The sequence below is a fragment of the Branchiostoma floridae genome, chromosome 12, assembly GCF_000003815.2.
Source record: "Branchiostoma floridae strain S238N-H82 chromosome 12, Bfl_VNyyK, whole genome shotgun sequence".
NCBI lineage: Eukaryota > Metazoa > Chordata > Leptocardii > Amphioxiformes > Branchiostomatidae > Branchiostoma > Branchiostoma floridae.
The window spans coordinates 16,718,813-16,730,317 of record NC_049990.1 but is presented as its reverse complement, the minus strand read 5'-3'; the positions used below and the strand labels follow the sequence as shown (position 1 = coordinate 16,730,317).

Sequence of the window (11,505 nt, the reverse complement as noted above, 5' to 3'; positions counted from 1 at the left end):
TAAGTCAAGTCCACAAATGCTGCTTATCATACCCAGGGTTCAAAAAGCTGTTTAAGATTGATTGCAAGCATAACTTTTACCTGATTTGTTTTATTTCCTTGTTTCCTGTTTCTTCATATAAGTTTTTGGTTGATTTTGGTAGTTGATAGCTAATGATTCTTAAATCTTAGAGATCCTACCTTTTTTCTCAAATCCCAAGTTACTTGTATATGTTTTGTCTATTTTGTTTTGTATTTATTATTTCATTTGATCATTTGTAATACAACTTCTATTCCATTAGTGTATTTCACATGATGATTTCAACTTATGTTATGTGCATTTTTCGTTCACTTTAATTATGTATAATTATTATTTCTGCAACTTATTTCTGGGGGAGGCCAAAGAAAAGCCACATAGGCTTCTGCCCACCCCCCGCATGTTCTTCATCTCGGTATACACATTTGTTTTTAAGCCATGCTATTATGTGCGAATAAAGAAAGAAAGAAAGAAAGTTCCAACCCTGCCACGTCGACGATCTTCTTGCCTTCCGAGATAGATGGATGCCAACAACCTGTGTGTGTGTTTATGTTTCAGTATGTTTGTGGTCAGCATAACTTTAGAACCTCGGGACGAATTGTGATAGAATGTACGAAGGTGTAGAGTTTTGGCCTTATTCATCATCAATCCGCTGACTTTTCACCCGACAAAAAGACCCCCCTCCCCTTTCCAGAGTTATATATGGCTTTATCAGGGCTTATAATGGACGAAAAGGATGTTAATACCGTCCTGCAACTTTTTGTTTTGAGACAGAAATGGTCGCTACTTTGGTGAAAGAGACTTTAGAGGTCTTCATAGGATGTCATCCATCTAAACAAAACTGCAATCTTGTTGTTGTAGAGACTAAGAAATACATGAACAATATGATAGTGGATACTGTCGAACAATACGTCTTCAAATACCACCAAATACAGACAAGGTTTCATGTTATTTAATAAAGGGATCATGACAGTCTCGATTTGTACACTTTAATGGTGACAGACAATATGGTCAGTTACATTGTGGTAATCAACCAGATATTATCTGCAATGCTTTCTTAGTATCAGATCATCTAAAGTCACGTGTCTACGACACTTGGGTCAGGTAGCTGAAAAATACGGACAGATTCGGTCAAAATTCCGTTGAGTAAACATTCTTTAGTTCGCAACTGCTTAGTTTTCTCACGAAGAGTAACTGATGTGCGTAAAACGTAACTGAATGTAGTGACACTAGCGGTGCGTACCTAAAGCCCGGACTTGGAATTGGACATAAAAATGTTTAGGTCCAAGCCCAAAAAAAAACGTAATGTCAGGAGCCAAGGCCGGACTTGCAAAAAGCTATCTGTCATTTATGTTTTTGTTCTGAACCATCTAAAACCTTCCATAGACAGTGAAATTTGCACTGAAAAAAACAACAACAAAAAAACATTTCATGTTTACACTGGCTGTACATGTATATAATTTGCATGTATTTTTCACATTGTATTTCAATTCATGCTAACATGCAATTTTATATGCACCACCCCCCCCCCCTCCCCCTTAAAAAAGAAAAATTTCTAGTGCACATAATATGCAATGATGGGTTCTGGTCCGGACACCTGAACTGCTGGACCTGACTCCGGACCTGAATATGAATATGAGTTTAGGTATGCACCACAAAGTGACACTATCGTAATAGCTTATCTCTCTATTTGCTCTAAAAAAACTAATCTTAAACTGCTTTACAGCAGGTGCAATGGCTAAAATGGCAATCGCAAAAGCCGGCTACCTTCCGTAATAGCACATTCAACACTATACTGCAAAATTACGTTAGCTTTATCCATTGATAGCAAAGGTGAATGTGTGGCGAAGAGAACCCACTGTAACACTAGTTCACCTTTATCCATGGGGTCACCTATATCCACTGTTTATAAACAGGATATTTAGGGATATCATCAATCGACGTCGACGTTAGTTGTTCAAGATTGCATGTTTTGAAAATACACATTACGTATTGCGATTTGCAACCACTGCCCTTTGACTTGATATCCCAAAATATCCCGTTCTTAAGAAAACAACGGATATAGGTTACCCTGCAGATAAAGGCGAAGTAGCGCTACCTGTATTCTGGTCCCCTGTTGATGGTCGACCGGATGCCGGTGGTTTCTCACTCCGAAGACTTTGTGTACACAGTGTCCACGCTGACGTCATCGAGGGCTTGGGTCTGTTGACATAGCATGGCATAGTGGTGGTCAGTCGATCAGATAAGGCCACAGCAAGTAAATTTTATGGATGACATCATCGCGCGCATTAATTTTCGCCTGATTTCAGAAAAAAAACAAGAATTTTTTTTCTTCTGCAGGGATGGTCAACATTACGATACCAAAATAAGCAAATATGGTGTGTTGTAGCCTAATAATTGTACTTGTACTTGTAGAAAGGACACTTGTAAGGTATCAAGGACTGTAGTTGTAGAAATGAAACTTATTGGATAGTTGTAAAAGTGACACCAATATGGAAGCTATGAGTGTGGTTACCAACTTTGTTGGTGATGCCAGTCTACCACACAAGTGTCACTTTTACCACACCAGAACATGTCATAGATACAGGAATGAATGCCTTGTTGGTACTGATGTTTTGTCCCTCTAATTCTTTTTACAACAGTCATCACAACTTTATGGTGCCTATTTTTGGAAATGTAGCCATCTTGTTTTTTTTTTACCCATCTTGTTTTTTTTCGCCCTATCGCACTATTTTTGCAGTCTGCAGAGGGTGTCATCCATAAAATTTACTTGCTGTGGCCTAAATACAGTGCCCAATGTTTGTTGATACAATGGTACAGGCCTACGGTATTGTTTGGGAAACAGCTGTTGATAATCCTCTTGCCAATTCTGATAGCCATTTTGAATTTCTGGGGTCATCGGGGTGTGACCATTTGGTGCTCCTAATTGCAAATTCTTGCTCGCGGGCTAATTGTAGGTAAAATGTAACATGAAAGGGCACAAACAAATAGTGTGAAATGGTATAGACTGTGTCTACTTATAAGCCTGTTTTGTATGCAGTATAGGTAGGCCATCTGTAGTGGTAACTTTCACCCCTCTAAGTTGATACGAGTATATTCCAGTACAATCTGCAATTTAAGGTGGGGTCACACCTGCGTACATATTTAAGTCCGTATGAGGCGCGCATGGGAGTATTTACCTCCACCAGGCCCCACAGGTCGTTGGAAAAATAATAGAAATTGGACAAACATAAACAGGTAACATGTCAGACGAGTTAGCTGGGTCGCTAACCATACTTCTCGGACAGCTAACTCATCTGGCATGTTATGTATCTATATTTGTCCAATTTGTACTATTTTTCCCGCGACCTGTGGAGCCTGGTAAAGACTAAAAGCTTCATACGTACCTCAAACGGATTTTAGTGTATACGCACGTGTGACCTTAACGCTTTATATTGTTTTTTTACAGTGCCTGACAGGTGACAGAACTGTCAGCGTCAGTGTTTATATATCCTCAATTGGTACTTTGCATCGGTTTCCGTGGTAAAACGGCTTTACTACATACAGGGTCATCAAAATCGACAAAAACATGGAAGTCATTGAAATATCGGGCTGACATCCTTTTAGGTAGAATATTAGAAGATGTTGCAATTAACAAACGGGAAAACTAGTCATTCTACTGTGTAAGTCAACTACATAAAATATACATTCGAAGAAAAAAGTCGTTAACAACAATAGATAATGATAATAAGGAGGGGGATATAGGGCATTATGTCATACCTGTGACGCGAAAACGTTCGATACGGGTGTTCCGGACCGGGCATAACTTCCGTATCGCACAGTTCGAAAGGCGTATCACACGGGCTCCATTCGAATAAATCGAACTGTTTCGAGCGGACCGAGTGCGGCGACATCGAAAGTTCGAATACCTGATTCGGACGTTGGAACATTACTGTTGCAACACTTTTTGTTGCAACACTTTCGGTCCCAGCCCTCCCGCGGGTCGGATCACCCTCCGGCCTTAGGCCGTCGGGCGATCCTTCCCGTGGTCGGGTTCAGACCTCGGGAGATACGGAATACACCTTGTTGCATTCTATATATATTACTTACGACTTTCATCTCTTGTCCGGTCACCTTGATGGTTATCTTGAGACCTTGAGGGTTCAGTATGAAGATTTCTGCGTCACCCTTCATCTCAAAGGTGCTCTAAAACAACAACAACAGCAACAACAAACAATCAAAATGTTGCATAGTATTTTAAAGAATATTATCATATTCGCCAAGCGTCGTGGACCAATCAGGAGGCCCCATTCCATGTTGGTTATGACACATAGACAAGGTTCAATAACAAGAAAATGTCGTATATTTTCAAGATGCAAATGTTGAATGTTTGTATTACATGAATGATACCATCATTGTTTTCAAATATATAATTTTGTACAGTACTTTGGTTTCACACGGTCTTTAAGCTTTGTCACTATACATGTATAGACATCAACCAGCGTAACTCTTCTATCATAGGAATTTCTTTTTTTACCTCCTGGGCACCTCTGTTGCTGATGAGTTTGCACGTTTGGTCTGCCTTGTCAAACATCATGGTTGTATCTCCCCCTGGTACATTGCCATACTGGAAAAAAACACAGAAATGAATCAATGAATAAGAGGCCACTTAAATCTTTCCGGACCAAGACGGAGGATGCTACAAGCTATCTTCTACGTTGCTCGGTTCCTCTGCCTATAAAGCTAAAAATGATGCATTCTTGTCATTTAATCAATACTAAATCTGCACACTTAATTAAGCGCATGAAATAATTGGTCACAACTGTTTTAACCTGATATCTGTTGATAATTCTTATAATCTACCACTATGATAGAGCAGAACCATTATGATTACAGTGCTTTACTTCATATGATTATATAAAACCATTGGTCGCAACTGTTTTAACCTGATATTTATATTTCAGCCATACCATAGGTATGGTGAAATATATTGTTATATTGCAATCCATACATAGTATGGGATTGCAATATATTGTTTTTTGTTGGTCTCTTCTCCTTCTCCTGTCAAATCTTCAAATGGATTCTACTTTTTCATTTTTGGGCCAAATGAGCTGAAATTTGGCATGAAGGTAGGGATAGCAAATACCCCTAGACGTTTTTGTCACTTTTTTGATAGAGGCCTTGAAAATTATGATATTTAGGGTTTTTGGTCATTTTTAGACAAAATATATATATATTGGGTCACTGTGCCCTGGTATTAAACCCTAATGACCTGAAATTTGGTACAGAGGTGCATTGGACATATCAGCACAGGAACCCATCAACACTTTCTTCATAGGCCACTTCAAAAATTCTTTATTTCGGGGGTTTTGGCCATTTTTGACTAAAAATGTCTATTTTTGGCTCCTGTGCCCTTGTATGAAGGCTAAGTGACCTGAAATTTGATAAATAGGTGTATTGGATATATGAGCACAGGGCTTCATCAACACTTTCTTCATAGATCACTTCAAAAATGAGTTATTTTGGGTTTTTCGGCCATTTTTGACAAAAAATGTATATTTTTGGCTCCTATACCCTTCTATGAAAGCCTAATGACCTGCAATTTGGTACATAGGTGCATTGGACATATGAGCACAGGGTCTCATTAACACTTTCTTCATAGATCACTTAAAAAATGAGTTATTTTGGGTTTTTCGTTCATTTTTGACTAAAAATGTATATTTTTTGCTCCTATGCCCTTGTATAGAAACCAAATGACCTAAAATTTGGTGCAGAGGTGCAGAGGTGCATATGCTCACAGGACGCCATTGAAACTTTCTTCATAGATCACTTCAAAAATTAGTTATTTTGGGGTTTTCCGTCATTTTTGTCTAAAAATGTATATTTTTTACTTCTATGCCCTTGTATTGAAACCAAATGACCTAAAATTCTGCATGAAGGTGTCTAGGACAAGTGCCCACAGTACTTCATTTTCCCTTTGAGCAGACATTACTTCAAATTGTTGAATTTGGGGATTTTTTCCAGGATGAAGATGGATTGCAATATACTGTATTTGCTCCTAAGCAAATGTCGGCCTTTCTAGTATTCGTAATGTTTCTTTCTTTCTTTCTCCTGTCAAATCTTCAGAACACGGTACCTCCGTTGTTCCTCAACCGAATGACTTGAAATTTGGCACAAGGGTAGAGTAGGCTAATACCCTCGGGCGTTTTTTTCATTTTTTCCATATCTGTCTCTTAAATGATTTTATTAAGGTTTTTTGGTCATCTTAAGACCAAAACTGTATATTTGGGCCCCCTGTACCCTGGTATTATAACCGAATGAGCTGAAATTTGGTGTAGATAGGCATTGATAAGTCCCCCATATAGATTCAATATCAGTTTTGGTGTACAGTATAAGGAAATGCTTATTTTTGCGATTTTTTGGTCATTTTTTTACCAAAAAAGGACACTTTTGGCTCCTGTACCTTGGTTTTAGAACCGGATGACCTGAAATTTAGTATAGGAGTGCCCTAGACATATGCGCACATGGATTCAATAACACTTGAGGCAGACTGTACAACAAAATGCTTAATTTTGCGATTATTTGGCCATTTTATGACCAAAAACGTACACTTTTGGCTCTGGTGCTCTGGTTTTAAAACCAAATGACCTAAGTTTTGGTAAAAGGGTGCAGTAGATATTTATTCAAATGACACATGTACAATTTTTGTCATAAACTACTTCAAAATGATATATTTGGTGATTTTTTGGGTCATTTTCCAATAGCCAGAGGGGTCAATGACCTTAAGGTCGTTGACCCCCAGCTGCAGATTGCACCTACTGGCATCTATGTCTATTTAATCTAATTAGATAGGTAACCAATCACTTAGCCTGAATCTATATCCTAAAAAGGGGGAGGTGGCAGCCAATCAGCGAGCCAGGTGTCATCTGGAAGAGTCCATTCTTACACGGAGGGGTTCATTTTTTTTAAATTCATCATTGGACTGGTGAAGTCTTTCAGTGGGTGTATTATTGGACAGGTCTATTTCGCAATTTTACAGAAAGTGTGCTGGAAGAGTCTATTCTCACACGGAGGGGGATTTTTTTGAAATTCATATTTTGGACTTTGGTGACTTCTAGTTTGTCAAAGTCTTTCAGTAGGGTTATTTTTGGACTGGTCTAATTTGCAATTTTACATGTGTGTGCTGGAAGAGTCCATTCTTGCATTGAGGGGGGCTTTTTTAAAAATCCATTTTTTTGGACTTCAGTGATTATGTCAAAGTCCTATTTTAGCGGATTTATTTTTGGACTGCTCTACTTTACATGTAAGAGTCCATTTTTTGCACACGGAAGGGGGATTTTTTCAAATTCAGTTTTGAATGGGTGATGATTCAAAATTCAATTTTTAGTGGAAGTGTTTTTAGACTGGTCTATTATACCTTTTCATGCACTGGGACCTTTTTTGCTAAATTCAATTTTGGATTTGGTTTCTTATTCGAAAGGCCAAGGTTTCAGTGGGAGTATTTCTGGACTGGTCTATTGTGAAAATTCACATAGGGTGCACTGGAGTCCATTCTTGAACGGGGGAATTTTGTAAGATTCATTCTTGTCGTTCATTTCGAGAAGTTACTGTTAGAATGTTCGATTTCCGCACAGGGGTGATTTGGAACAGTTCAATTTTGAATGGGAACGGGTATGGCTGAAATATGCTGTATTTGCTCTGAAGCAAATGTCGGCCTTTCTAGTCGTTGATAATTCTCATCAAATCTTTACTATTATGATAAGTGCAGAATCATTATGATTGCATTGCAATACTTTATATCATTAAGTCATCGATTTAACAAATTCTAAGTTACTGAAATGTTGAATATTTTACATAGAGTATTAACGCGCACCGTCCAATGAGTTCCGTTCTCCGTGACGTCCATGTAGGTTTTCATCCACTGTTCTTTGTGATCGTCTAGTACAGCTTCAGGTGTACCTTCCGAAGTAAAACGTCAATTCCTCAATCAAGATCAACTTTCAGAACCCCAAATACAGGATAAGTAATAATACACAGATAGCACACATGATGCTAGTTCACCTTTATCCACGGGGTAACCTATTTCCGTTTCTTGAAAACGAGATTTGCAGGATTCAAGTGGTTTCAAACTGCATTATTTTTAAAATGTTGCAATTTGAAATCACTGTCAGTAGACTTGATATGCCTTATTTCCTTGTTTTGAAAACAACGGATATAGGCTACCCCGCGCTTGAACTAGTGTTGTATTCCCATGCGAAAAGGATAATTTCTTACTGGTAGTTGTCGTGAGAAATGTGTGTGTGTGGGCCCGGGGGGGGGGGGGGCGGTCGGAGAGCTGTTGTCTTCCTTTTGAGGGGCCATGGGACTTCAGCGGTGGGGGAGTAAAGGGGCTGGGCTAGGTTTTTTGTACACGGATCTAATTAGCGAACCTTTCTCACTCGGCGGCCCTGATAGATCAAAGACGAGGTCAATGAGGTAAACGCTTCTTTCTAAAATCAGCTCACATTTAATTTTCCCCAGACAACACAATTTTTTACAATATAAAATCAAATGATCAATATCATAACAAACAAACAAACATATCAGTACAAACAAACAAACATAACTAGAGTTATGTGCCGACGGATATACAGTAATTTAGAGTAGCATAGACGGATCCATAGTCCCTTAAGAGATGCAAAATAGAAACAAAATAAAGCAAATAGTGGACGGACATGCAGCCGTTCTCTTCATGGTCGATTTTCTATTTTTCAAGCTATCTTTGGTTGAACGTTAACTGCTAATTATGATGGACAGTCTTTTGTTTGCCTCATTGAACTTATTTCAAATCTATCATGACCGCCGCGTGAGAAAGGTGTATATCACCACTGTAGGACATTTTCCCACTATCACTATGAAAATGACGTATCTACATTCGGTTTGCTAAGAAAAACAAACAAGAAAATTGTACAAAGATACATACCCATTTTGGAAACGTACAGCATCTTCAGTTTGTCGAAGTCCACATCAGATAGACACCATTTACCAACAAACCGCTCCATCTTGTTTGCACTCCTGTGGATTGTAGGATGAAAATTGATCTATTTTCGTATTGACATACCCATTTAATAAAAACAATATGAACACATAATGCGATACATATTATTAGGTATTCTCCTAAAACTACTAGAGGTTGATCAAAGTCAAAGATTACACACTTTTTTTCAAATATAGTGGTTGTGTAGGACCTGCATCCAACCTTACTCCATTAAGTTGAGATTTGAGAAGCTCCTAGTTTTCCATATTATAACGTTTATTGATTAAAATGGCAGATTCTTACACCCCCATTTTGTTATGTTTGCGTCCTTGCCACTAGTTCACTGCGACTGCGCTGCGTTCGAAGGAGTTTATACAGCGCTCAGGGTAGCAAAAACAAAGTATATCATCAATGGGATTTACATAATCAAGGACCGCAAAGGGAGGAGGTTCGAAGCCCCAAAAAATGTACAGCTGGGCACCAGCGATCAGCAAGTATACAGTATGTTGAAGTATTTCGTACAAACACGATAGATGTGCAAAAGTTAGGTGTGACGGGTCGTTCGGTGTAATATAACCAGCTGCTGCCGCGCCGCGTGCCTGCGAAGCTGGTGTGTTACGCCGAACGGCGGTTATACCGGCTATATAGATACATATACAGAATTTAAGAACTATCTCAAAATGAGCTTAATTTTGCCAGCACGTTCTTATCAAAACACACTTTTACTTGAACCCCAACGGGGGTAAAGGAAACTGCAGCCAACGCACAGGCAGTACCCGGTAGTATCAAGGCGCCAAGTTCTGCCGAACGAACAAACATCGTTGTCTAAATTATACAACTAAAACAACTTAAAACTGCTGACATACCATTCACCACAGTTTCCACTTCGCTGTTATGCACAGAATAATAGCTACGGCCATTTCAACTACTGTAACGCGCTACTTTATACCCGAACTACTATTGGAGGCGGGGTCGCGCTTTAGGTTCTGCAACCTCAAATATGGACTGACCCTTGACCTCGTGTGAATTTTACAAGCTTATTTCACATACCCGGATGATAATCAGTCCATCTTTTTGAAGAATGAATCTTACTTGATCGCAACACATAGAAAAGACGACAGAATTTGGTCCATCCCTTTCCGGACATAGAATCATTAATGAACAACACATACACCAGACCACTATGGTTGCTTGTTTGTTTCAATGGCTCTGAGCCCGATGTCAAGAGGGATTGAAATATAAAGGTCAATGATCAGAACAACCCTCCCTCCACTCAAATATACCAAGAACAAAGCATTGTTCCTCCGTAGATGGGAAGGGCATGGGGGGGGGTGGTAGAGATAGCACACTGTGCGCGATTTCCCACAGTGAAAGACCATTAAAATCCCTTTCTTGGAATTTTTAGGGGTTGGTTACTAATAGATAGGATATACTGTATACTTGTTGAATCGGTTTTTAAAAAATAAACAATGTCCATCATGGGCGTTTCCACCATGGTGGTTGTTTGAAGCCTACAGGACCTACCAAGGGGCTCTGGTGTAGTGGGGGTGTGCGGGGTTGTTGCAAACTAGCCGTGTAGAGTTTTTAAGCAGCGTTTGATGCCAGTTGACAGAACGAGTTAACATTTGAGGGTCCAATTTTTATGGTTTCAATTCTTGGGGTAATTTCCCCCTCCACTTTCCCATAAAATTACTGGTGTTTGCATCTTGTGTGCCCTCCCTCCCCCCATCTCCAACAGTGCGTCCAACAACGCCCCCTTCCCGGTATCCTTGACTTGCATTTAAATTTTCATCTACGATTTCTTTGAGAAATACTAAAACTAATTAAAAGGAACTTACGATTCGATTCGATGAACCGTTCGGTCTCTACCGATGCTGGGATGAGTGTGACGTGCCCGTTAGATTTTTAAAACAACAAGCATGGCGCGATACGGATTGCAACCGACAAAGAAGACAAACAATATACATCTAACCAAATATGGAAGAATGTGCCGCATGTGTGATTTCAGAAGTGCCACCGAATTTCTCACGCGTTCTCTTATCTCTGCACTCAAAGAAGAGGTGATTCCGCTCCATTAATTTACAGAAGGCATATGTAATATGAAGGTATATGAAATGTTTTTGCCTGGTTTGGTGCGTAAATTTGGTGGCTGTTAACATATAACACAATGCCTCTGCGGATTGTTTGGATATTTTGGCAAGTGGTTAGTTGTTAATGACAGCTCGATAAATTTGGGATTTGGGCCCTCTAGCGGCTTCTTATGATACTGTAATAGAACCTGCGGGAACTTCCTTTTTGGCCTTTTGGCATCTTACCATGATTTTTAATTTTGGGGTGGTAGGTAGATATTGGATAGATAAAGAAGTGACAGAGGTTTGGTTCTAATAGAAGCTTGTATAATGGTAGCACAGAGGATGCATTGCATAAAAGATTTGCTTCAACCTTTGTTTACTCGTGAAAGCTCAAATCGGATAGATCAAATCTACATGCAAATG

At 39.3% G+C, this 11,505-nt stretch overlaps 1 protein-coding gene across 1 annotated transcript; it reads right to left on the bottom strand.

Annotated features, from left to right (window-relative positions):
• Positions 1-1,626: 1,626 nt before the first annotated feature.
• LOC118428250 lies at positions 1,627-10,928 on the bottom strand. The gene is made up of 6 exons (XM_035838256.1): positions 10,849-10,928; positions 8,957-9,048; positions 7,868-7,953; positions 4,532-4,621; positions 4,105-4,200; positions 1,627-2,217 (listed from the first exon to the last, which is right to left on the bottom strand). Exons 2-6 carry the CDS (start codon positions 9,033-9,035, stop codon positions 2,161-2,163), a joined length of 408 nt encoding a protein of 135 aa, XP_035694149.1. The 5' UTR covers positions 9,036-9,048; positions 10,849-10,928; the 3' UTR covers positions 1,627-2,160.
• Positions 10,929-11,505: the final 577 nt, after the last annotated feature.